Below are 26,423 nucleotides of genomic sequence, written 5' to 3'. Positions count from 1 at the left end.
CACACTGTCACCATAGGAGGCCTGCTCATCTCACGACATAATAACCAGCCAGAGGGCCCTGCGGGTTCTTGGGGCAGGTGACGCAAGCATGGGCTGTTCCCCTGGGCCTTAGCCATGCTGGGAAGTGGCAAAAAAGCAGTACCTGCCAGAGGACAGAGGGGACAGACCACAGTGGGTGGAGCTAGATTGTGTCGGTGGGACCACGCTGGTCACTGGGCACTGCCAACCTCCCAAGTTACCCCCAAACTGCCAGCAGGTTAGAAAGGTCAGCAATGCAAAAACGACAACAGAAAGAAACCTGTCCATGGTGCGAGGCTCATGCCACTGGGGCGTGTAGTACTGATTAGAGACACATCAGTCAAATCCTGTGTTGTATTAACTGCTTCTGGGTAGCTTCGGAATCTGCCTTCCGTTTTTGTTTTGTTTTGTTTTGTTTTGATTTTCAAGGCAAGCCAGACCAGGACGAAAAAGAGACTTTGGCTTGGTTTCCAAGGATCTTCCCTGGTGACTGTCCAAATTGGAAGTTCCTAATGACAAATTCAGCCCTGGCTTCCAGGAGGTTGGTTTGCAGGAACAGCCTTGCCTCAGCTGCCTGACAGATGGTAGCCAGCCTCTTCTCGGGAGGCTCCGGTAAAAGGAGCGCTCGCCCTGCCATTCTGCGCTGCGGGACAGCGCTCGGTGAGCTGGTAGCTCTGGCCCGGGCTCGCCCCGGTAGGAAACCTTGCCGCCCCTTGTACTTGCATTACATTTCCCTTCACACGTTTGATCTTTATGGCCAAGCAGGGGGGTTATATTTTCTTAATTCTATCTTGGATCTTCTGATCCTATATGTAATGATAATAGTAGGCTACCATTTGCTACATACCTCCTCACCGTCACAGGTACAGAAATCCTTGAAGAAGGGATTAGCATCCCCATTTTACAGATGTTGAAACTATTACTCAAAGGCATTAAATAAGTTGTCCAAGGTCACACAGCCAGTTTAGAGGTCCAGCCTGCATCCTGCTTAGAACAATATCAGCAATAAATAAGTAGGCAGTTAACGGAAATGAACTGAGGTAATTTATTCTCTCAGTATGTCATCTCCACTTGGGTGTTTTTAAAATATATATATATATCCAATTACATAAAAACTACAAATAAAGAAAAGCAGCAAATATACAAACTCCTCTCCATGCATCCTGGATGAGTTATGTCTCAATTAGCCGTAAGAAACACCTAATTAGAAATAAAATCCCTTTAAAGAATCAAGTGACCAGTGAATATTCTATTCACCTTGAGATTTGATGAATCATAATTGCCGGATGGAGTCATAGCTGGACCAAAAAGCTATTTAGTGTCGGCTTCTCACAAAAGCCCGCATGTGTATATTGAAATGTTACGAACTTGGTAGCTCGACTCCCAAAAGATACTCTTGAAGCTATGGAATTCTCAGTGTTCTATTATTAATATTTCACCAAATTTGTAATTCTAATCAACTTTCCTATGCATGTTTCCACAAGTAACATTATACCTAAGACATTGCTTTTAAAGGTTTGTGGAGTTGGAGATATGATTTTAATTTAATCCTTGGGTTAATATTTCCCCCCGTGTGAACATATTTCTTAACTTAATTGCAAGTCAACAGGAAAATGTGGCTTAATTAGCAGAATTTCCCTTTTCCAAATAGATGTGTTCCTAAGTAACTGTAAAACAGGGCACATTAAAGACATTTACAGAAAATAAAATAGCTTTAAATACTTCTGCTCAAACTGAAATTATGAAAGATGAGTGGCTCACTCTCTCCGTAGGTCAAGCTTATCTTCAGGCTTTGTTTTTCCTTTGGAAGTGATTGTTAGGAGCCCACGCTCGTCCTGAGAAAAATGTCCACTGGAAGAAATTTCTCTCTGGGCTCCCCTCCATCTATTTAGCCCTTTCCACTCACCCTCTTCACGGTCTCCTTCCCTTTGTGGTAATCCCTTGCCTCAACCTCGGAAACTCTTCTCTCTGGTTATCCAGGGTTCTCTACCACAGCCTACTTGCATCTGGAGTCTTCCTTCCCCGTGCCTGCCCGCGCCACTCCTGGCCCGGGCTCCGTGTCCTCAGTGTGACCGATCTCAGCTGAGTCAGGAAAACAGTCTGACTGAATTAATTCCCAGGAAAGCTGGCAATCCTCCCTTTACCTCTAACTTCTGAGGAGTATTTTCTTTGTCTTTTAGGAAAAAAGAGACCTTTGCTGGATGTGATTCCAGGCTGTATTGTAGAGGGAAAGGAAGGCGTCAGGGCGGCAGGACATTTTGGAGAAAGGGTTCTTGTTTCTTGCTTGCTTGCTCAGGGTTCTGCTATCAGACAATCTGAGGACACATCTCAGCACCATGGCTGACTGGCTGTATGACCTAGGGAACCTCACGTAAGCGTTTTAAACCTATTTTCTTGGGTCTGACACGTAGATTGGATATCTACCTCTAGGTCCAGCTGTATTAGAAACAACGTGGAGTAGCCCGCCCGGGGTAGGCGCTCAGTAAATGTTAGCAGCTGTTACGTGACAAAGCCGCAAAGCTGATCCTGCCTAAAAGCTATGAATTTAATTGTTCAGCATCAAGATGACGTCAGAGAAATACGGCGACTCTCAGCTTTTCCTTAACACAGTGCTCTCAGGTGGTTCAGTTTATTTATTACGGTCACCATTTTGGTCAACTGTGTGGGCATGACTCAGAACGAGCTTCCGGAGAGAATCGAGTAAGTAGACTTGCTGTCACTCTCATTCCTGTGCGTCCTCTTCCTGCTCACTCCACCTCTCCTTCCTCTTCGTGGCTTTTTCCTTTTTCGCTCCTGCTAGTCAACTGTGAGTCTCGCAGACTTCATGATGGTTAGGTATTTCCTTCTCTGTGGACTTTGGTTCATAAGCACACATGTGATTCTCAGCTTTGAAGAACTGTAGATGGGTGGTGCTCAACCTTGGGATCCCCTGGGGAGATTTTTAAAATATTAATGCCCGGGTCTCAGTCCCAGAGGGTCCGACTTCGTTAGTCTGGGGTAGGCTGGGCAGATGAGGCTCCCCACCACCCACTCCCCACACTCACCTGCCAGGCACACAGGAACCAGGTTCAGGGAAGGCTTACTCTGAGAGACAGGAGCAAAGTTGAGACAGAATGAAGAACAAATGGTTCTGGAACATATTCAGAAAATTACCCATGAATGAAGCTATTTATGTTATCATGGCTCATACACTTCAAAGTGCCCTTAATAGTCCTGAGAGTATTCTATTTCCCTGGGTTAGCAGAAGGAAACTCTGTAGTTTCAGAACCTAGTGGGGCCTTTCCAAAAGCACCAAAAAATCCAAGAGAGGTTCCCCCAGCTCAGCGCAAGACTGACATACCTTTGGTATAATAATGGGAAGTCTGTAGAGCTTTGTCTTTTCCACCTTATAAATGAAAAAAATATATTTTTGCTGATTATAACATTAAGACATGCCACGATAGAAAATACATGTAACCCTTAAACAATGTAGTAGTGGTGTGGGTCCACTTTTTACATGGATTTTTTCAATAATTATAATACAATATTGTAAATGTATTTTCTCTTCCTTGTGATTTTCTTAATAATATTTTCTTTTCTCTAGCTTACTTTACTGTAAGAAGACAGTCTCTAATACATATAACATACAAAATATGTGCTAATTGATGATTGATGTTATCGATAAGGCTTCCTGTCCACAGTAGGCTATTAGTAGTTAAACTTCTCGGAGTCAAAACCTATATGTAGATTTTTACTGTGCAAGGGTCAGTGCCTTTAACCCCTGTGCTGTTCAAAGGTCCACTATATGTTTTATTTCTATGACTAGATTAAAGAGAATAATCATGTAGTCATCTTAATTGATGCTGAAAAATCATTTGATAAAGTTTGGTATCTGTTTGTGATTAGAAATACCTAGAAAAAGAAGGAATCTAAAGGAATTGCCGTGCTCTGATGAAGGGCAATTACACTGAAGGAGGTAGCAAATATCATGCTTATTTTTTAAAAAAATTTTAATGTTTTTATTTATTTCTGAGAGAGAGAGACAGCGTGAAGAGGGGAGGGTCAGAGAGAGAGGGAGACACAGAATCCGAAACAGGCTCCAGGCTCTGAGCTGTCAGCACAGAGTCTGACACGGGGCTCGAACCCATCGAGCAGTAAAATCATGACCTGAGCTGAAGTCGGATGCCCAACCGACTGAGCCACCCAGGCGCCCCCAAACAATGGTTTTTAAAAAATACCATTTACACTGGCATTTTACAATAAAAGTATCTAGAAACAAGATTATCAAAGTATGAGTAAGATCTCTACCAAAAAAATTATGAAAAATAGCAAGTGAGATGATAGAAAATCCAATACATGGAGAGATGTATTATATTCCCGGATTCAAAGTCACAATATTCTAAGACTACTCAAAATGACTGAAGAACTTCATGTGAGCCCAATCAAGATTCCAACAAGTTTTTTTTTTTATTACTCAATGAATTGACTCTAAGATTTCTATAAAAATGCAAACAGCAAATTATAGCCAACACTTTTGAGGAAGAAAAAACAAGATGGGAGAAGAAAACTGGCCCTACTGGATGTTAGAATGTACTGTAAAGCTCCAATAGTTAAACCATGTGCAGCGGAGGTGAGATTAGTCAGCCTCGTGGGACAGAATATTTGGCTCGTGTACAGCCATTGAATTTGCACCGCAGCACAGTGTGGAGAGGGCAGTCCTCAATAAATGGTGCTGAAGAATTCGGTATCTTTTTTTTTTTTAAAGAATGANAAAGTCGGACGCTTAACCGACTAAGCCACCCAGGTGCCCCGAAGAATTCGGTATCTTAATAGAAAAATTACTTTGAACATCCAACTTTCTGCCACATACAAGAATCAACTCTAGGTGGATGAATAGTTAAATTCTTTTATAAAAGACAAAAACATAAAGCTTTTAGGGAAAAATAAAAGGAGAATTTCTTCATGGCCTCAGGTTAGGGAAGGATTTATTACATATGGCACAAGAAGCACTAATCATAGAGGAAAAAACTGATACATTTTAGCATGCTAAAATTAAGAATTTCTGTTCATGAGAAGACAACTTTGTAAGAGTGAAAAAGCAAGCCTCCTGAGTAGGAGATATTTGCAACAGACGTACCTAAAAAATGTTTCTATCCAGAAGAATGAGCCCCTACAAATCATTAGAAAAAGATCGAGCAACCAATTTTGAGGTGAGCAAAATATTTGTATAAGATACTTCACCAAAGGGGCGCCTGGGTGGCTTAGTCGGTTAAGCGTCCGACTTTCGCTTGGGTCATGATCTCGCGGATCGTGGGTTCGAGCCCCGCGTCGGGCTCTGTGCTGACTGCCAGCTCAGAGCCTGGAGCCTGTTTCAGAGTCTGTGACTCCGTCTCTCTCTGACCCTCCCCTCTTCACGCTGTCTCTCTCTCTCTCTTAGAAGTAAATAAAACATTAAAAAAAAAAAAAGATACTTCACCAAAGCAGAAACCCAAATGGTCAATAAACATATGAAAATATCCTTAACCAAAGAAATGTGAATTAAAATTACACTGAGCGATTGGGACAGCTCAGTCAGTTACGCATCTGACTGTTGATTTCAGCTCAGGTCGTGATCTCATGGTTTACGGGTTTGAGCCCCACGTGGGATTCTTTCTTTCTCCCTCTCCCTCTGCCCCTCCCACACTCTCCGTCTCTCAAAATAAATAAATAAACTTTAAAAATTTTTTTAAAAATTACACCGAGAGGGGCGCCTGGGTGGCTCAGTCGGTTAAACATCCAACTTCGGCTCAGGTCATGATCTCACGGTCGTGGGTTCGAGCCCCGTGTCGGGCTCTGTGCTGACAGCCAGCTCAGATGCAGGAGCTGCTTTGGATTCTTTGTCTCCCTCTCTCTCTGACCCTCCCCTGCTCATGCTCTCTCTCTCTCTCAGAAATAAATAAAACAATTTAAAAATTATGACCGAGAGATGATTTAATTGTGACAATACCGAATATTAAGAAAGGTAGGGAGCAACCGAAACTTGTATACTGCTGGTGGGAACGTAAATTTGTACAACATCTTTGGAAATCAGCGAATATCCTCAAATAAAGGTGAAGACACACATATACTTTGATCCTTAATTATACACTCAACAGAAATATGCATGGGCACCAGGATATAGCTACAAGAAAGTTTACAAACACTGTCCATAAAGCCCCAAACTGGAAACAACCCAATTGTCCAAAACTTTTTGAATGCATTAAATATCTCTCTTATATTTTAAAAATAGGATAATGTATAGCAATGGAAATGAGTAAATTATTGTTCCAAAAAACAAGGATGAATAAAGTCAGACATAAAAGATTATGTAAGTATGATTCCGTTTATACAAAATTTAAAAACAAGCAGAACTTAACTATTTAGTTTAGAGATGCTTACTTAGGACATAAAAATATAAGTACAATCTATAGGGCAGAGGAGGGAGGACATAGTTGAGAAGGGGCTTGTGGGGTGCTCATGATGTTCCATTTAGTGACGTGAGTAGTTGTCACACCGCCACTATTGACTGGATTATGCCCCCCCCCCCAATCCATATATTGAAGCCATGTGACTGTATTGGAGAAGGGGCCTTTAAGGAGGTGACAAGGTTAAATTAGGTCAGAAGAGCAGAGCCGTGACCCAGTAGAACTGGTGTCCTTGTAAGAAGAGGAATGGATTTCAGGACTCTCTCTTTGCCATGTGAGGATGTAGCAAGGAATCAGTCCTTAGCAAACCAAGGAGAAGGCTCTCACCAGAGCCTGGCCAAGAGACACCTCAGCTCCCATTTCCTGCCTCTGCAACTGTGAGAAGTCAGCTTCTGTGCTTTGACCGCTCTGTCGATGGTGTGTTGTTGTGGTAGCCCAAGCTATGTGCAAGCTTTCATTTTACAATTAATTTATGGTCCGTATGTGTTTTTATTATGCACATTACATATCATAATAAAAAGCTTAAAAACAAAATAAATTTTAAAAAATGGCCACTGCATAAAATATAGACTACTGAAAAATATAAATCAGAAAAGAGTTAACTAGGTCGAGAAATCACTGTTGATATTTTAGCTTATTCTCCCTTTCCTTCTCGCTCGCTCTCTCTCCCCATATATAAAAAGTTGGAGATCTAATTGGCTTTATCAAATGATTCATGAGCCAGGCAGCAGCCCATCTAGCAAGTAGAGAGGAGGTGTACAAAATGGAAGGTTTTATAGGTAGGAGCGTAAGGGTAAGAAAGTTATTAGCAAAGGAAAAGGATTCTTCCAGAGGGGGCAGTTTGCAAGGGGAAAAAGCAAAGTGTCTTCTCATGTAGATTACCTCAGCTTTCTTTTGGGGATGGAGAGGACCCAGGTGACAGACTCTTGGATGAAAAGAATAATTTCCTGACTGACCAGTCAAGGCCACATTTCTGGGGGAGGTTGAAACTACCAAAAGACTGGGTGTTAAGCCCCGGTTTGGGAACTCACTAAGTGGCACCATTTTGGGCCTGCGGTTTTCTTAACTATATATAGGCTGAGATCATATAGCATGTAAAAATCTCTATCCTTATTTTGAACTTTTAAGGCAAAGCATTTCTTTCAAAAGTAAGAGTTATTTGGGGATTCTGGTTAAATATGGAAGATAGCATGCATATGTTTTACCCCCACCCTCTCGGAACGCCAATAAAATGACAGCAGGGGAATAAGAATGGTATAAATATACAAGAACAAAAAGAAGGAGAAGCAAAGCACAGAGGACAAAGATGTCAAAACAATCTGGGAAGGACAAGGTGGGCGGAGGCCTGGCAAATGACTCACACATCAGGACTTATTAAAGAGGGGTGAAGATGACAGTCGAGGCATTTTACCCCCTAAAACCACAGAGGCCCTGAAGCTGTGGACATGATCCAAACAGCTCCCAGTGACTGGGAGTGGAAGGAGGAAAGGACGTGGGAGCAGAGGATGCTCACTTGCTGCTGCTTCTATAATAGCAAGAAGTGAAAGGGTCGTCTTTCAAGTAGATAAATCAAGGAATGGAAATAATTCTACTAAACGGTATAAAGGTAAGCCCCAAAACTGTACCCTTAAGTACAATCAGGTGATGCGTAAAGTGGAGGGGCAAAGGAAGAGAGTTGCCAAATCGAAATAAGACATATTATATAGATAGTATACTAAGGACAATGAGCTACCCGGCTTTAGTTATAATTACGAATTTATACTTATAAAGGCAACCAATAGAACTAAAATAAACACTGTTTTAAATTTAGAATCATACACAAAAAGCAAATGATACATATCAGGTAAAATATATTTTTAAAAAATGAGGAAATACATGACTTATAGTTATATAAACAACGATCAAACAATTCTCTTATGCCAATAAATATAAATGGATTTGACCCATCCGTTTAAAAAAATTCACACATACTCATATATTACAAAGCAACATCCAACGTTCTGTTGAATAAACAGTATACTGCTCCAGGTCATATGGAAAAATCAACATTAAAGAACGCTGTGTCCAACATCAAGTGTCCAACTCGTGATCATGGGTCATGAGCTTTAGATCCACGTGTGGCTCTGGGCCACCAGCTTGGGGTCCTCTTCCCCCCCTCTCTCTGCCCCTCCCCTACACGTTCTCTCTCTCAGAATAAATAAATACACTTAAACAAAAAAGAATGTATAAAGATATACGCAAAGGCATACAGGAAGAGAGAGAGAGATGAGATGTGAATATCAAAGAAGGTGAAATTTGAGCCAAAAATCATTAAACGGGATAAAAATGACACTTCATAGTGCAAAATAATCCAAAACAGTCATGTATGTCTTTGAAACAAATAATGTGGCAACAGTGTTCCTAAGTCAAAAATCATAAGAATATAAAGGTAAATAGACAAAAACATTACAAGGATCAGAGGGTGTAATTAATTTCAGCCTATGACAGGTCGAGTGTATAAAAAAGTATGTAAAGATATAGATGACCTGAACATGTAATTCCTAAGACACATCTGGTTAATATGTATCAAACTATATTCCCTGAAAAACAGAGAATATACTGCCAAACAAATTGACCAAGTGTTAAATCACAACAAAACTTCAACAAGCTCCAACAAGCAAAAATAACACAAGAAACATTCTTCCAGCACACTGTAATAAATAACAAAATTAGAAGGGGAAAAAAAGGCCTCTCCATTTGGTAATGTTAAAGTCCTTGAAACTCTTAGATTAAAAAATACTACAAACTTAAATTATAGAATATTTAAATCAGTGCAAAATGAAAAGAATTATTTAACCACCCAATATAAAGCTAAAAGAAGAAAATAAATGAAAGGAAAATGAATTAATAATTTAAAAGAAAAAATAGCAAGTTAAGAAATAGGGAAACAGTAGGAACGATAAGCCCAAAAACTGTTGTAAAATATATATGTAAGACATTTATACTGAAAGATGACAAAACACTACTGAGAGAAATTTTAAAGTATAAAATAAATTTAACAATATCTCAGTGTGTCTGGGTGGCTCAGTCGGTGAAGCATCCAACTCTTGGTTTCAGCTCAGGTCATGACCTCATGGTTTGTGGGATCGAGCCCCACATCGTTCTCTGCACTGACCGCGCGGAGCCTCCTTGGGATTCTCTCTCCGCCCTTCGCTGCTCATGGATGCACATGTGCCCGCTCTCTGTCTGTCTCTCTCAAAAATAAATAAATAAACATTTAAAAACTTAACAATATCTCATGTTTAGGGATTAGAAAACTCACCAGCTGTTACAATACCAAGGCTACCCAAATTGATCTATAGAGTTCCAATTTACTGAAGTCTGAATAAAAATCCTAGCAGCCTATGTTCCGTGGAAATGGAATAGATTTCACTACATGGATGAAGCAAAATCTATTTAACTATTATCCTGTTACAGGCATTTATGTTGGCCCTAATCAACACAACCCTCATATTTTGTCACCATGAGTCTTCAGTAAGTACCCTTCCTTACTCACGTATCTTTGCACAATAACGTAGATGTATGTGAGGGATGGATTCTCAGAAGCGGAATTACTAGGTCAAAGGGACATGCAGTTTTAATTTTTGAGGTATCACCAAACTGTTTTCCAAGGTCATACCAGTTTCCATTCCCACTATTATTAAATTCATTCTTTATCAGATTTTGTATGAACTGAATTGTTGAGAAAGCTTCTTTTATAAACACAGGTGGAAAAATATAGACATAAAAGATAAGTCTACGTATCTGGTTTTATTTCTAGAAACTTATGTGGCAGGTACTGGAGGGTGTTCAGCATCCTTGGCCTCGGGAAAATGATCAGAATGCAGATTCCATTTTTGAAATGCAAACTTATAACAGCCATTGGTTGCTGGGAGCCCAAAGGAAAAGGGTAAATGTCTGTGGGATACACTGGGGCTACAAAGATCACGCTGTGTATTCTTTTATTAAAATTTTTAATAGTTTTTATTTATTTGTTTGTTTGTTTGTTTATTTATTTATTTTTGAGAGAGAGAGACAGCATGAGCAGGGGAGGGGCAGAGAGAGAGGGAGACACAGAATCCGGAGCAGCTCCAGGCTCTGAGCTGTCAGCACAGAGCCCGACGTGGGGCTCGAACCCACGAACCGTGAGATCATGACCTGAGCCGAAGTCGGAGGCTTAACCGACTGAGCCCCCCGGGCGCCCCCACACTGTGTATTCTTGACGAGAAATAAGATCATAGCCAGCGAGGAATCAGAAGCCAGTTCCTATCACCATGTTCTTGATACAATGCTTTGGACACAGCAGTTCCCATCTCTGATCGCCCTTCCCAGACATTACACATCCCTGAAACATTAGCTTTATACTGCTGCCTGCTGGCANAGCTCAGGTCATGACCTCGCAGTTTGTGAGTTTGAGCCCCACATCAGGCTCTGTGCTGACAGCTCAGAGCCTAGAGCCTGCTTCCCAGTCTGTGTATCCTCTCTGTCTGCCCCTCCCCTGCTCATGCTCTGTCTCTCTCTCTCTCTCTCACTCACTCACTCAAAAATACTTAAACATTAAAAAAAATTTTAAGGAAATTAGGGATTCGTTGCGGTCACAAAGGGGAAGAACATATCAGACCGGGCCCCAGTTGGAGATGAAAACCACAGGGGAATGTTCTACTGTCCCTGCCTCCTAGGCTCATAGAGAGTCACTCAGAAGGCCCTGTGATGGCCCTAAGATGCCCATCACTAACCACGCTGAGAATCTGAAGAAGCATTTGACAAAATACAGCAATCTGGTTGCAGGGACAAGCACAGTGGAAGATAAATATTTTCTCACCTGGAAAAAAACACACGAAGAGAGACTAAACCCATGGCAACAGGGCAATGCGTCCCTGGCCACGCACTTTCCAAGTGAACACGAAGGACACCATGTTGTGTGCACACTTCAGCTGATGCTTTTTTTTTAATTTTTAAAAATTAAAAAAAAATTATTTTTACTTTTTAATTTACATCCAAGTTAGTTAGCATATAGTGCTATAATGATTTCAGGAGCAGATTCCAGTGATTCATTCCCGATGCAACTCCCAGTGCTCATCCCAACACGTGTCCTCCTTAAGGCCCCTGGTCCATGCAGCCCATCCCCCCCCAGCAACCGTGTTTGTTCTCCGTATTTAAGAGTCTCTTCTGTGTTGTCCCCCTCCCTGTTTTTATATTATTTTTTCTTCCCTTCCCTTATGTTCATCTGTTTTGTATCTTAAATTCCTCGTATGAGTGAAGTCATGTAATATTTGTCTTTCTCTGACTGATTAATTTCGCTTAACATAATACCCTGTAGTTCTGTCCACATAGCTGTAAATGGCAAGATTTCATTCTTTTTGACTGCCAAGTAATACTCCGTTGTATATATATATCTTCTTTATCCATTTATCTGTTGATGGACATTTGGGCCCTTTCCCTACTTTGGCTATTGTTGATAGCGCTGCTACGAATGTTGGCGTGCACGTGCCCCTTTGGAACAGCACACCTGTATACCTCGGATAAATACTTCGTAGTGCGATTTCTGAGTCGTACCGTAGTTCTGTTTTTAATTTTTTGAGGAACCTTCATACTGTTTTCCAGAGTCGCTGCACCAGTGTGCATTCCCGCCAGCCGTGCAGAAGAGGTCCTCTTTCTCTGCATCCTCGCCAACATCTGTTGTTGCCCGAGTTGTTAATTTTAGCCATTGTTACTGGACTGGGGTGGTATCTCACTGTGGTTTTGATTTGTATGTCCCTGATGATGAGTGATGTGTCTGTTTTTCATGCGCATTTTTTCATGTGTCTGTTAGCCATCTGGATGTCTTCTTTGGAGAAATGTCTATTCGTGTCTTTTGCCCATTTCTTTACTAGATTGTTTTTGGGGGTTGAGTTTGATAGGTTCTTTATAGATTTTGGATACTAACCTTTTATCTGATGTCATTTGCAAGTATCTCCTTCCATTCTGTTGGTTGTCTTATTTAGTTTTGCTGATTGTTTTCTTTGCTGTGCAGAAGATTTTTATTTTGATGAGGTCCCAATAGTTCACTTTTGCTTTTGTTTCCCTTGCCTCCAGAGATGTGTTGAGTAAGAAGTTGCTGTGACCAAGGTCAAAGAAGTTTTTGCCTGCTCTCTCCTAGAGGATTTTGATGGCTTCCTATCTTATGTTTAGGTCTTTCACCCATTTTCAGTTTATTTTTGTGTCTGGTGTAAGAAAGAGGTCCAGGTTCTTTTTTCCGCATGTCGCTGTCCAGTTTTCCCAGCACTACTTGCTGAGAAGACTGTCTTTATTCCACTGGATATTCTTTCCTGCTTTGTCAAAGATGAGTTGGTCATACGTTTGTGGGTCCATCTCTGGGTGCTCTATCCTGTTCCGTTGGTCTGAGTGTCTGTTTCTGCGACAGTACCGTACTGCCTTGATGAATTCAGCTTTGTAATACATCTTGAAGTCTGGGATTGTGATGCCTCCAACTTTGGTTTTCTTTTTCAAGATTCCATTGGCTACTCGGGGTCTTTTCTGGTTCCATACAAATTTTAGGATTGTTTACTCTAGCTCTGTGAAGAATGCTGGTGTTATTCTGATAGGGACTGCACTGAATATGTAGATTGCTTTGGGTATTACTGACATGTTAACGCTATTTGTTCTTCCTACCCAGGAGCAGGGAATATTTGTCCATTTTTTGAGTCTTCTTCAATTACTTTCATAAGTTTTCTACAGTTTTCAGTGTATAGATTCTTCACCTCTTTGGTCAGGTTCATTCCTAGGTATTTTATGGGTTTTGGTGCAATTGTAAATGGGATCAGTTCCTTGATTTCGCTTTCTGTTGCTTCGTTACTGGTGTATAGGAATGCAACCGATTTCTGTGCATTGATTTTCTATCCTGCAACTTAACTGAACTCATGGATCAGTTTTAGCAGTTTATTGGTGGAATCTTTTGGGTTTTCTATATAGAGTATCATGTCATCTGCAAAGAGTGAAAGTTTGCCTTCCTCCTTGCTTATTTGGATGCCTTTTATTCCTTTGTGCTGATTGTTGAGGCTAGAACTTCCAATACCGTGTTGAATAACAGTGTCTAGCTGATGCTTTTTAGAAATCAATATTGTGACTTCGAGATTGCTCTAAGTGGATACATGTAGACTTATTTCTTTTATTTTTTTACTGCTGTGTAGTACTCCATAAAGGTTTTCTGTATTTTCTTCTAAGCATCATACTATTTCTTCCTACATTTAGATATTTCACACCACCCCCTAGACTTTAAGGCACACACACATGGCTTGAGGTAGGCTTCTAATATTTTTCTTTATGGATTATCCCACCACCATTTTTAATGGATCATTGTTTCCAAAGCGATTCCTTCTACTACCTCTGTCATGCAGCAGGCTCTCATGCACTCTCAGGTCTGTTTCTCCCATTATTTATTTGTTACTCTGTCAGTCAACACCACACTGATTTAAGTGCTTCATAATAAAATTTGATCTGGTTGATCAAAACACTCTTCCTTATTTACCTTCCTCAAAATCATGAGTTCTTGGGGCATCTGGGTGGCTCAGTCGGTTAAGCATCCGACTCTTGGTTTCAGCTCAGAGCATGATCTCATGGTCCATGAGTTCGAGCCCCGCGTCCGGCTTGGCGATGAAGCTGCAGAGCCTGCTTGGGATTCTCTCTCTCCCTCCTTCTGTCCCTCCCCATCCCTCTCAAAGTAAATAAACATAAAAAAATAAAATCATTAGTTCTTCCTTCTCTTTACTTTTCTACATCAGTTAAAGGGTCATATTTTCAAGCTTTTTTCTTACCAATCTGTTGACTTTCATTGTAGATCCACTGAATTTATTTATTTCCACTCAAAGAATCATCACATTTATGTCAAGACTTCCCTTCCATCAGCATGGGGTATCTCCCAATTTATACAGATCTTCTTTTATATTCTTCTGTAACATTATGTCTTATGTAAAGTACTTACATTTCTTATCCCTAGGTACATTATCATTGTAGTTGTCCTTTTGAGTATTTATTTAAAATTTTTAAAAAATATTTATTTATTTTTGAGAGACAGAACACAAGTGGGGAGGGGCAGAGAGGGAAGGAGACACAGACTCAGAAGCAGGCTCCAGGCTCTGAGCTGTCAGCACAGAGCCCGACACGGGGCTCAAACTCACAAACTATGAGATCATGACCTGAGCTGAAGCCAGACACTTTACCAACGGAGCCACCCAGGCACCCCTGAGTATTTATTTTTATTGCTAAAACACGTCAATGTTATTAGTTGGTTTTGTACCCAACAACTTTGCTGAACTCCTGAACAAGTTCAACATTTTTCTGTAGATTCTCTTGTGTTTTCTATTGAAACAATTATATCATCTGCAAATAGTGATGCACGGGTTTTTCTCTTTGTGAGTCTTATGCCACTTGTTTGTTTTTCCTGTCTTACTGAACTGGCTGGGCCTTCAGCACAATGTTGAATTGAAGCAACAAAAATGAGTATATCTCTTTTGCTCTTGATTTTAAAGAGTATGCTTCTAAATTTCACAATTATTATGATTATGGGATTTTTTTAGAATTAGCCTTTATCAAGTTATGGAGATTTCTTTCCACTTCTGGTTTGTTAAGAGTTTCATTATGGGGCATCTGGGTGGCTCAGTCAGTTAAGCATCCAACTCGGTTTCAGCTCAGGTCATGATCTCGAGGTTTGTGGGACTGAGTCCCATGTGGGATTGTGCTGTGAGCACAGAGCCTGATTGGGATTCTCTCTCTCCCTCTCTCTCTGTGCCTCCCTTGCTCATGCTTTCTGTCTCTCTCTCAAAATAAATAAATAAGTTTAAAAAAGAGTTTTGCAGTATGGAGGCTCCTCAAAAAATTAAAAATAGAACTACCCGATGACCCAGCAACTGCACCACTAGGTATTTATCCAGAGGATACAGGAGTGCTGATTCTTCAGGCACATGCACCGCAATGTTTATAGCGGCACTGCCAACAACAGCCAAAGTATGGACAGAGCCCAAATGTCCTTAGACAGATGAATGGATACTGAAGGTGTAATATACACACACACACACACACACACACACACACACACTGGAATATTACTCGGCAATCAAAAAGAATGAAATCTTGCCATTTGCAACTACGTGGATGGAACTAAAGTACATTATCCAAAACAAAATAAGTCAGAGAAAGAAAAATATCACATGACTTCACTCATATGTGGAATTTAAGAAACAAAACAGATGAACATAAGGGAGGGGAAGCAAAAATAGTATAGAAACAGAGAGGGAGACAAGCCACAAGAGCCTCTTAAATATAAAGAACAAACAGGGTTTCTAGAGGGGTGATGGGTGGGGGAAAGGGGTGAAGGGGGTGGGCATTAAGGAGGGTATTTGTTGGGATGAGCACTGGATGTTATATGTAAGTGGTGAATCGCTAAATTCTATTCCTGAAATTATTATTATACTATACGCTAATTAAGTTGGATTTAAATTTTTAAAAAATGAAAAGTGTCTGAAGAATATTAAAAAAAAGAGTTTCATTATGAATGGGTCTTGGTTTTTATCAATATTTCTGTTTTATTAAGATGGTCCTTAACTCTTTCATGTGTTAATATAGAAGGTACATTAATAAATTTGCCGGTCTAGTTTTAGTGGCTCCAGCTTGATCATTGCTGGATTCAACTTGCCAGTATTTCATTTGATCTCTCTTGGTAAATGAGGCTGACTTATAATAGTCTCTTGTAAATGATCTATTTGGGTTGCTTTTCCATGTCGCTGCCTCACCGTCTTCCTTCTGTATTGTTCCCAGAAACTCCAAATTCTTCTCACTTTGTTTTGCACAGTAATTCAGGTCTCTCCCGCCCCTACAACGTTTCTCAGTAAGTTATCCAGGGATCTGTGCTGGTCACTAGTCTCAAAATCATTTGACAGATGGAGAAAGAAAAGCAATGCAATCATTTCATGCACAGATAATTTAAAAGTCTGAAATGTAAGACTGACTATAATTTTCATAGAATTTCTGTCTTTCATGTTCTTAAAAACTGACAGTTCTTACTGGTTAACATGGACTTCATCGTGGGTAGTTTATTCCACCTAATGTGTTTGTTGTCTGACAGTCACTGTGTACATTTGCTGGACTTGCACTTGTCGTTACCATCGCATTGCATGACATCAGTTCAAAGAAATGAGTCATTTCAAAAGCAGTTTGCAGAAATACAACCATAGTGGTGCAAATAGAGAAAGTAAACCTCACAGTATGAAATAAGGTCACAGATGTAAATAAGGAATGGACTCTGTCATGAATTCAGAGCTGGGACCTTCAGGTCATGAGACAAGTAGATGATGGACGTGGGTAATCTCACAAAGGCAGATAAAAAACAAGTAAGAAAACAGGCAGCGTGACAATGAGAGGTGACCACTGAATGTCATTGGATCAATGAACCTTTGGCCCTAGTACCCAGTTTATTATCTGCTAATAACATTTTCATCAAATAATAACACACAGCTACCAAATCTGCCATATCATTTTCCAATGAGGCTTATCGACCTCCCTTTTAAACCAGGGGACTATTTCTAGTACAAAAGCAAAATTAGGTTTTCCAGTACAGATTGCCGATTTGATGTTAGAGGTTGAAAAGAATCGAAACCTATAGTGTCCCCGTTCCTCCTCATAGCAAAAACAAGTACAACTATACCCTTGCTGGTAAGACATGAAGCCAGCTTCCAAATCAATGACAATATTGTGTTGGAAAGAAAGCAGGAAAAGATTGGTAGAATTCCTTTAACAGAACCACTGGATTTCTTATAACGTTACTGCCATTTAAAATCAATGACTGTTATGGGGGCGCCTGGGTGGCTCAGTCGGTTAAGCTTCTGACTTTGGCTCAGGTCATGATCTCACCGCTTGAGAGTTCCTGCCCCAGATCAGGCCCTGTGCTGACAGCTCAGAGCCTGGAGCCTGCTTAGGATTCTGTGTCTCCCTCTCTCTCTGACCCTCCCCTGTTCACGCTCTCTCTCTCTCTTTCTCTCTTACTCTCTCTCTCAAAAGTAAATAAACATTAAAAATTTGTTTTTTAAGTCGATGACTTATGTACGTAAACAAGCAGTTTACTTTACAGTTTAATAACACTATAGTATATCAGTTTTCAGTAGACATGTACCATATATGTGAGAGAGAAGGGCTCAATGACTTTTTGTCTTATTCACCATATGAAGCTAATTTTAAAAGAAGAGATTTCTGGCTTAATTAATTACAGATTAGCTTGGAAACTTAAAAAGGTATGTTAGCTCGTACACCGAGGTTCATAGTGGCATTGTTCATGAGAGCCAAAAGACGGGAAGCAACCCAAATATCCATCAACAGATGAATGGATAAACAAAATGTGATATATGCATTGTATGGACAATGGAATATTATTCAGCATTACAAATGAACGAGATTCTGATACATGCTACAGCATGGATGAACCTTAAAACGTTATGCTGAATAAAATCAGCCAGACACAAAAGGACAAATTGTATGATTTGTATAATTCCATTTATATGAGGTACTAGAGTAGGCAAATTTATGGAGACAGAAAGTAGAATTGAGGTTGCCAAGGAGGAGGGAGGGAGGGGTGGGGAGCGGTGGCGGGGGGGGTGCAGAGCTTCTGTTTGGGATCGTAAAGGAGTTCTGGAGACGGAGAGTGGTAGCGATTATGCAATATTGTGAATGTACCTAATGCCACTGAATTGCATACTTAAGATGGTGACGGCAGGAAATTTTATATTATGTATATTTCACCGCAACTGGGGGGCGGGGGGAAGCCACACTGAATTGGTATTGAAGAAGCTCCAGCCACGTGGCCGGCAAGGAAAGGCGTCACTGCACAAATGAGAGATGTTGCTTCCAAAGGCAGTACACCCTTTATCCGTGGAAGACAGTGGGGGCCCGGAGCATGCGTTCAGACCCTGCCTTGCCTTCGAGTGAAACGCCGGAAATCGTGAATACAAACTAACCGTGGCCACTGAGTCTGAGTCTCCTCAGCCCGCAGGGCCAAGACGAAAGTGAGTGTAAGTGTCTGCTTTCCTGCACTGAGTTGCTCTGGCTGGCAAACCAAAAAGGCTTCTAGTGTGTTTTAAAATAAGCAATAAAACCTTTTAAAGCTTCCGCTTCCGCAAATACACGGTGCGTCTCAGTAATACCTTCCGGATTTTGAAGTTTGGATCTTTGACATTAGGACCTAATACCAAGGTGTTTTAATGATTAGACACCAGGATATCTTTTTTTAAAATGTAATTTATTGTTAAGTTTGTTTCCATACAACACCCAGTGCTCAGGCACCAGGGTATCTTAAAGCTGAGCAGTGGAGCAAAGGGCTCCATGGCTTAGAGTTTGACTTTTTCTCAACACCCAGTGACTTTCTCCCTTCATCAGGAATATCTCCTGCATATTAAAAATCACATCAAAATGCGGCAACAGAACATGAAGAAATACCTTCGGAGCCAGTGCCACCAGAAAGAGGACGCGACTCCGTCAGCTACTGTCCCCGAGTTGAGACCTTTATCCGTCCAGCTTTGGGTGGTGTTGAGCCTCGGCTGGCGTTCTCTGGTGAAGCACTGAAAATAGTCTTCAAAACGCTCTCCATAATTTCTGGATCTGCATTTGATCTGAAAAGCCAGAAATATCCGTCAAAGCTTCCCAACAACCTATAATTCTGAGTTAAGATTTTCTAATTTAGAAAACACAAGGGGGGGGGCCCACAAGATATGGAAGCTGACAGCTCAAGAGCCATCCAGCCAGATATAGATTTCTTCGTGAATAATTTCACTCTTTCTCTTGCGCAGATATGAAAAGCCATGACTGCTATTCTCTTTTTAATGTGATTTTTACTTTTATATAAGATATACAGGTTTATGGTTTAAAAGGTCACAGAGTTCTACGAAGATTCTAACAGAAACACCAATTTCATGCTCCTCACCCTTTTACCCCTAATCTCGTATTTCCAGAGGCAAGTCCTCTCAGATTTTTTGTCTCTATATTCTGATACCTCCCTATCTCTAGTAATATGCTCATACTGCATGTTTTTATTCTTCCATTTTGGGTGTTATTTATTGGCTTTCTGTTACGGAAAAAAAGAATTAGGTCCATATACCCACACTCTTTTCCTCTCACACTTACCTTCCTACTGCAGTTATATTATCATTTTGAATTAGGTAATCAGACAAGACGTACATCGACTGACTACAGACATGGTTATGTAATAGTTATTGCTGAGCAAATGACATGACAGCTGTGTCATGCAGTGTCCTTTGATGACATTTTCCTTTAGCACAACATTTTTGCTCTCTCTGGAGCCAGTAAGGATTTCATTGCTTCATTTGCTCAGCTTTCTTTGCTACCAAGCTACTACTTTGCTCCTGAGCTCTTCTCCAGAGGTTTAATCCTTGCCTCAATTTATTTGATCGTATCAGCTTATCCATCAGTTCCCATTTTTCTTGGGGAAATCACTCCTGAGTCCTCCATTTCCTGTCTCAATCTGGCCTCGGTGCTCTCGAACATGATATACAGCTCTTTTCTGGAGCTTTTTCCTTCTCCATTTTCTTTTGGATTCCACTGGTCTCTCCCTTGCATCCCCAGATCTTCCTCTTTATTGGTTGCTTCCTTATGTGGGTGTAGCGTCCTATGGTAACTTTCGTAGGTGGAAAGCACATTTTCTGAGACTTTGCATATCTGTAATAGTCTTTATTTTACCCTCATCCTAATAGTTGAGCTTGGGAAGAAATTCTATACGAGAAATTATTCTCCTCAAAATTTTGAAGGCAGTTTATTCCATTGTCCTGTATCCTCGAAGGTTGCAATTGAGAAATCTGATGATATTTTGATTCTTATTCCTTTGGCTATGACCTGTGATTTTTCACTCCCTCAAAAGCAGTTGGGGTCTTCTGTCTGTGCACACCGTTCTGAAATTTGGTGATCTTATGTCTTGAAATTCATTTTCCTGAAATTTGTGGGTGTTTTTTACCTGAATACTTTAGATTCTTCAGTTTGCAGAAATTTTCTTGAATTATTTCTTTGATAATTTTCTCTTGTCTCTTTCTGTGTCTATTTTATTCTAGATCTATCAGGCAGATAGATTGTACCTACTGGTCTGATTATCTCTAGTTTTCATGATTTTTAACCACCTCTCATCATTTCCCTTTATCTCACTTCCCATGAGATCTTTCACCTTTATTTCCAGATTTCCTGTTAATGGTTTACTTTCACTGTCATATTTTTGTTTCCAAAAGTTCTGTTTTGTTCTTTGAATAGTCTTTTGAGCCTTCTGTTCTTGCTCTGTGTATCTGGTATCTTCTCATCTCTTAGCACTCTAAAAATATTAATGATAGGTTTTTCCCAACTTTTCTTCTGCTCCCTGTGTTGTCCTTTTAGCTTTCCGTTCTTTCCTGTTTGGTTGCTTTAGTCTGTGGTGCTAGAAGCATCCTTCCAATTCCTGATGCTCACATTGGCTAGCGGTTTACATTAAAAGTACAGCACGTGCTTGGGCTATTAGCCTGACTACAGGCTTCTAGGAACTAACTAAAAAGCAGAAGGAAGCGGGTGGGTGGGAGGGCTGTGTGCCTTTCAGTATATAAAGTTTCCTTTCTACTCTTGTTTCAGCATGCAATGTCTCTTTCTCTGTCTCTGTCTCTCTCTCTGTGTCTCTTATTCGACTCTTGCAAGAGTGAACATCCAAAAGAGGTTTCCACTGCAGAAGAGGCAGTTCCTCACTGCGTGGCTGCTTCTTGTAAAGGCTTTCAAACACTATCCAGCTCCACCTGATACCCTTTCCCCAAATCCCACTTTCAGAGAGAGGTAGCGTCTCTAAGTCCCGAGCAGTCCTGCGGTGTGGGCTGCTTGCTGCCGGGAACACCTCACTTCCCGGCTCATTTCAGCCTTCTTGGGTCCGCGTTGTCAGCTACTACCCATCCGTCTGCTCCCTAGTTTCCAGAATGCTGTTGTTGTGTTCTCCATTATCTTTGTCCTAGTGGGTTGATGCTTTCAAAAAAATCCTTCTGCCAACATGTAAGAAGCATTTCAGAAAGGATAGGGGTAAATACATATGTTCAATCTGTCATGTTTAATCAAATCGTTCCCTTTTTAATGCCAGTGTTTATGTTTATGATTTTATAATTTAAAAAAATTTACTGTACCCAAAATTATGTGTACGTCTGAATCACTTTGGTCCTAGAAGGGTAATTCCCTCAAGCACTAACATCAGCTGGGGACGCGTTAGAAGTGCACATCCTTGGGCCCTACTCCTGACTTACTAAATAAGAAACCCTGAGGGTAGATTCTAGAATTCTGTGTTTGAACAAGCCTTCCAGGTGGTTCATATTCTTCCTAGAGTTTGAAAACTACTCCTCAGCAGGTCATTGAGGGATTCTAAACATGTCAGAAATACTGCTCAGCTCCAGATCTGTCTTCACCTCCAAACCCACAAGTGCCCAGCAGACTCAAGGACTGTGTGAGATGACTTCCTCTGGCAAATCCGTCCTCCGGAGAAAATGTTTGTGGATTCAGACGCTTTCTTCTTCCATGACATCTAGCTGTTTCCCACCTCATATGGCTCTTAGCCTGGGATTCCCGAGTCCAGAAACGTTTGCAGGCCCGGCGTGGGGGGAGAAGACACCGTTGGCAGTTGATAAGTGTGGCGAGGAGGGTGTGGCGGCGCCTCATCCTTTCCCACGTGTCAGCCGACAACAGGCTGGGAAAGGGGCCGCCAGCTTCCCGCCGGGCGCCTCAGCGAACAGCAGCACCCTGTTCTGGACCTTCTGGCGGTTCTGCACCTGACACTGCTCTCTGCCCACCTTCCGAGCTGAAGATGCTGCCAACCATCTCAGCCACGCCCATCTGTCTCCACCCCCCATCTGCGTGACTCCTGAGTCCCCCCATCTGTGTGTCCCCTCCTTACCTTACCTACTTCCCTTTCCCGGCCTCGCTAATGGTGTGTGCGTGTTTTCCTTTGGAGCCATTCCAGGGGCTCCCGCTTGAGCTCTCTCCATGGCACGGTAACGCTCCTTTCCACCTTCCCTCTCAGGTATGTCTTCACTGTCATTTATACCTTTGAAGCTTTGATAAAGATACTGGCAAGAGGATTTTGTCTAAATGAGTTTGCTTACCTGCGAGATCCTTGGAACTGGCTGGATTTTAGCGTCATTACCCTGGCGTGAGTATTTCTCCATGCTGATGTTAATGTTGGCATGGGTGCCTCGCACTCTGCTGATACCCCCTCATCTCGGTCCAGCTTCCTCACTCGGAACTGCATGGCCCTGGGTTTCCTTGCCACTAAATGTTGCTTCGGGAGTCACTTTCTAGAGTTAGTCTGATACCTTCAGGGAGAAGTCAGAGCCCTCAACTCTGAGCCTATAAATGGCCTATCAAAGTGAGCAGACACAGCTCAGCCTTGCGCCTACCTGACCTAGACGTGTTTGCCTAAGAAACCAGGGTCTGAGGAGACTGGCGGGCCAAGTCCACGTGCTTGACTACTCACCCATACACGTAGTACACAGAGGGGTCCAGATCATAATGCGGCTTCTCGCAGGGGCCATTCTAAAAGATATCACAATAATTAAATCTGCGTGTCAGTCTATAGGTGGATGTGCCCTTAGATTTTGTGTCTATTCTGGATCCTACCTCAGTAGGCTCTTGTTACCCCAAATTGTCATTTATGCTGCATGTGTTCCCAGGACCCCCTCCTTGAAGAGATACTGACCGACTTCTGGTTCTACAGATACATCGGTGAAGCGATAGATCTCCGAGGGATCTCAGGCCTGCGGACGTTCAGAGTCCTTAGAGCTTTAAAGACCGTCTCTGTGATCCCGGGTGAGCAGCTTTCACCCCCTCGTGTACTCATAGAGCGTACGCCGGTTTCCACAGCCCGATGCCCTTCTTTGATTTTTGCAAGAGCACATAAAGCGCCGGGGCATGAACTGTGGTCGCCTTTAAAAGACCAAGGAACTGAGGCCCAGAGACTAGAAAACACAATCCCGAGTCTTTGTCACTAGTAAGAGGCCAAGCGTGACCTGAAGACCCGAATGTCCCGATTCCTAGCCCAGTGTCTGTGTGCAGCACCTCATGGTCTCACATCGATAAATGACAAGAAGGTCATGTCCTCATTTTATGCTCCTGCTGTGGGGTCAGACAAGCTCCAGTTGGAGGTTCTCGTTTACATCCTAAACCAAGGGCCTAAACTCAGAAATAGGGAGGAAGGGAGTAGGCAGTCCCAGGCTCTAGTGAGTGTGTTTGTCATTTCCATATACCTGAAAGCTTGAGCTTCAATTCTATCTTTGGACCTACAGAGAAGAGAATTGGGCAATTCTTGATCAGAGAATTCAGAAACAAAAGCAGCCCACAGACCTCATCTTACCTCTAGACCTCCGCTGTCACCGGTATCTCAGGGGTAGGCCTCATCCTCCGCTGCGCTGGTATGGGATAGTGAGGCCAGAGACCAGGAAAAGCATTGAGACAGCTTCCACCCTGCAGCCTGCTGGATTATCTCCCTTCCCTCACCCCTGAGAATCCATGCTCTCTTCTGGAAACCAGAAACGCTCACACGATGGGTGAAGTCCTTTCTGCTGTTCTCTGTCCGGCTCTGCAGGGAACGGTTGGGAAGTCTTCGCCAGCTTCTGCTGGACGAGCTTCCTCACTTAGTGCTGCCGCTTAGTCCCTCTCTCACCTAGTCTTAGCCAGGAAAACCCTGAGTCTTGTTTATAAGACCCGTTCTGTCCATGCTCCCTGTCTTGTCTCATCTCTCTCCGATATCCACCTTGCATAGGGTTCTAGAATCTACTGTGGTTCTACAGATATGCCTGCCTCTGCTCCTCTCCCAGCCTTTGGCCGTGCTGCTCCTCTACCAAGAGAGGGCTTCCTCTCTTCACTCAACTAATACTCCTTCCTCCGTGCTCTGCCAGGGTTTGACTTTCTCAAGGAAACTCTCTGGACTCCCCCAACTTCCCCACACTCCATCCCATCCCATCTCATCCCCACCCCACGCTTCAGTTAGGGTTTGCCTCTGTGGGTGCCCACCTGCTCGATAATGCTATGGTATTTCCCTTCAGTTGCCAGACAAGCCCACCACATGCCAGTGCCTTAGCCCCTGCTCAGCCCCCTCCCCAGGGCCAACACAGGTAGTGCTCAATGCGTTGTCAACCAAATAACAAGACAAGGTTCAGTGTCAGACTGCTTCCCTCTTCAGAGCTCTTTCTGCCACCTGTGAAGCTGCTCTCTCAAAGAAGCTGATTTCGCTTGCCATGGCCACAAATCCTCCCTCCTTAAACAAGCAGGGACCCCAACTTTACAGTCAGCTGTGCTTGTCCCTGAGGCAGCTCCTTCTGACTCTCTGTTTCTGCCTTGCAGCTCTCCCTCTCCCTCTCTCTCTCATTGCCCTCTCTCTCTCTCAACACACACACAAAGGTCCACGTGTCCCCAGCCTCAAGCTGCCTCCCAGAATTGAAGTGAGGGTAGAAAAACAGATGCCAAATTGCTAGAGTCAGGTTAGTAGCCTCATGTCTAGTTTAGTGCCTGAAACATACCAGGTATTCAACAATTATTTTTAAAATTGAATTGCTACCATCAGAAGCGTATTAGCCTTATGATGATAAGAAATATATCAATTGGGTCTCAGTTGTCTCATCTTTACAATGGGACAATAATCTCTGCCTCCCTCTCACGGTTATTGCAAGGTTTAGATGGGGGTCTGGGCTTGGAACTGCCCTAGAGTTTGCAAAGGACCTCACACCTATATGTAGTCAAGGGATAGGATGGTTAAGGTGCAGACACGCCGCACGCTGCGTGTGTGGTCCCTCATTCATGAGGAAGTGTTGCTATCATCTTCCCACAGGGCTGAAGGTCATTGTGGGAGCCCTGATCCACTCGGTGAAGAAACTGGCGGACGTGACCATCCTCACCGTCTTCTGCTTGAGTGTCTTTGCCTTGGTGGGCCTGCAGCTCTTCAAGGGCAACCTCAAGAACAAATGTGTCAAGAATTGTACAGCTCTCAATGAGACGGGCAATTACTCCTCTTACAGAAAACACGAGTGGAATTTCTGCCGTGAGGATGAAGGTAGGAATATATTTTGATTCCTCTTTCCTGCTTAAATGGTCCTCTTGAGCTATATTTTACTTTTGGGTCCCCATTTTCTGTTGCCCATATCCTATTTACAAAAAATGAGCTATGAACCTGGTGCAAGTCATTCTGCTGGGGGAGGCCCAGACTGAAGTCACTGCTCAGCTTTTCTCTTCCAAGACGGAACTTTTCTCCTTCTGAATGTCCCAGGGTACCCACTGAGGGCACATAGCCAAGGGAACGCACCTTTTGCTCAGGCAAAAGATTTAACAAGTGTTGCCTTTACCACACAAGGCGTGAACTGAAGGGTTCAGAACCATATGCAAGGCTTTCATTTCTTCCTCTCTTCTGCAGATTTCTACTACAACAAGCCGGGCACTTCCGATCCCTTGCTGTGCGGCAATGGCTCTGACGCAGGGTGAGTGGCCATCCCGTGAGAAAGCACCAATGCCCAGCAGTCTTCTCTCTTTGTCATTACCATTTCCTAGATAGGGGCTGGTTTTCCGATCCCAAGGACAGTGTAGAAATGAATAAGTCATGACTTTAGTCATCCCAGGCTCATGGGGAGGGAGTGTATGAGTTGGCATTTGCCATGTAACAAATACCCCAAGATTTTTGTGGCTTAAAACACCAGCCATTTACTTAGCTCAGGACTCTGCACATCAGCATGTTGAACTGAGATCAGCCTGCTGTTCTGGCACTGACATCTGCAGAAAATGGACAGTTTAGCAGGGGCCAGCAAATCTAGCTGGTTTCAGCTGGAATGGCGTCTCTGTTCCATGTGCTCTTACACCCCAGCATGGTCTTATTCTCATGGCAGAGGCAGAGTTCCAAGAGAAGAGGGCAAGTATGCGACGTCTCTCGGGACCCACGTTTAGAAGAGACACAGCGTCACT

The 26,423-nt window shown here is 42.4% G+C and overlaps 1 protein-coding gene across 3 annotated transcripts in view; it reads left to right on the top strand.

Annotated features, from left to right (window-relative positions):
* The window catches only part of SCN10A (sodium voltage-gated channel alpha subunit 10), a 92,436-nt gene that overhangs the window by 1,601 nt on the left and 64,412 nt on the right, over positions 1–26,423 (top strand). For all 3 annotated transcript variants that reach the window (XM_077773992.1, XM_077773991.1, XM_077773990.1), the window contains exons 3-7: positions 2,638–2,718; positions 22,501–22,629; positions 23,194–23,285; positions 25,303–25,494; positions 25,879–25,945. In XM_077773992.1, coding sequence (XP_077630118.1) covers positions 2,638–2,718; positions 22,501–22,629; positions 23,194–23,285; positions 25,303–25,494; positions 25,879–25,945 — 561 coding nt within the window. The remainder of the gene's footprint in view (positions 1–2,637; positions 2,719–22,500; positions 22,630–23,193; positions 23,286–25,302; positions 25,495–25,878; positions 25,946–26,423) is intronic.

The sequence above is a fragment of the Crocuta crocuta genome, unplaced genomic scaffold, assembly GCF_008692635.1.
Source record: "Crocuta crocuta isolate KB4526 unplaced genomic scaffold, BGI_CrCroc_1.0 scaffold541, whole genome shotgun sequence".
In the NCBI taxonomy this organism is placed as follows: domain Eukaryota; kingdom Metazoa; phylum Chordata; class Mammalia; order Carnivora; family Hyaenidae; genus Crocuta; species Crocuta crocuta.
The sequence above is the reverse complement of the archived record's forward strand: the minus strand, read 5'-3'. Positions and strand labels throughout refer to the sequence as shown.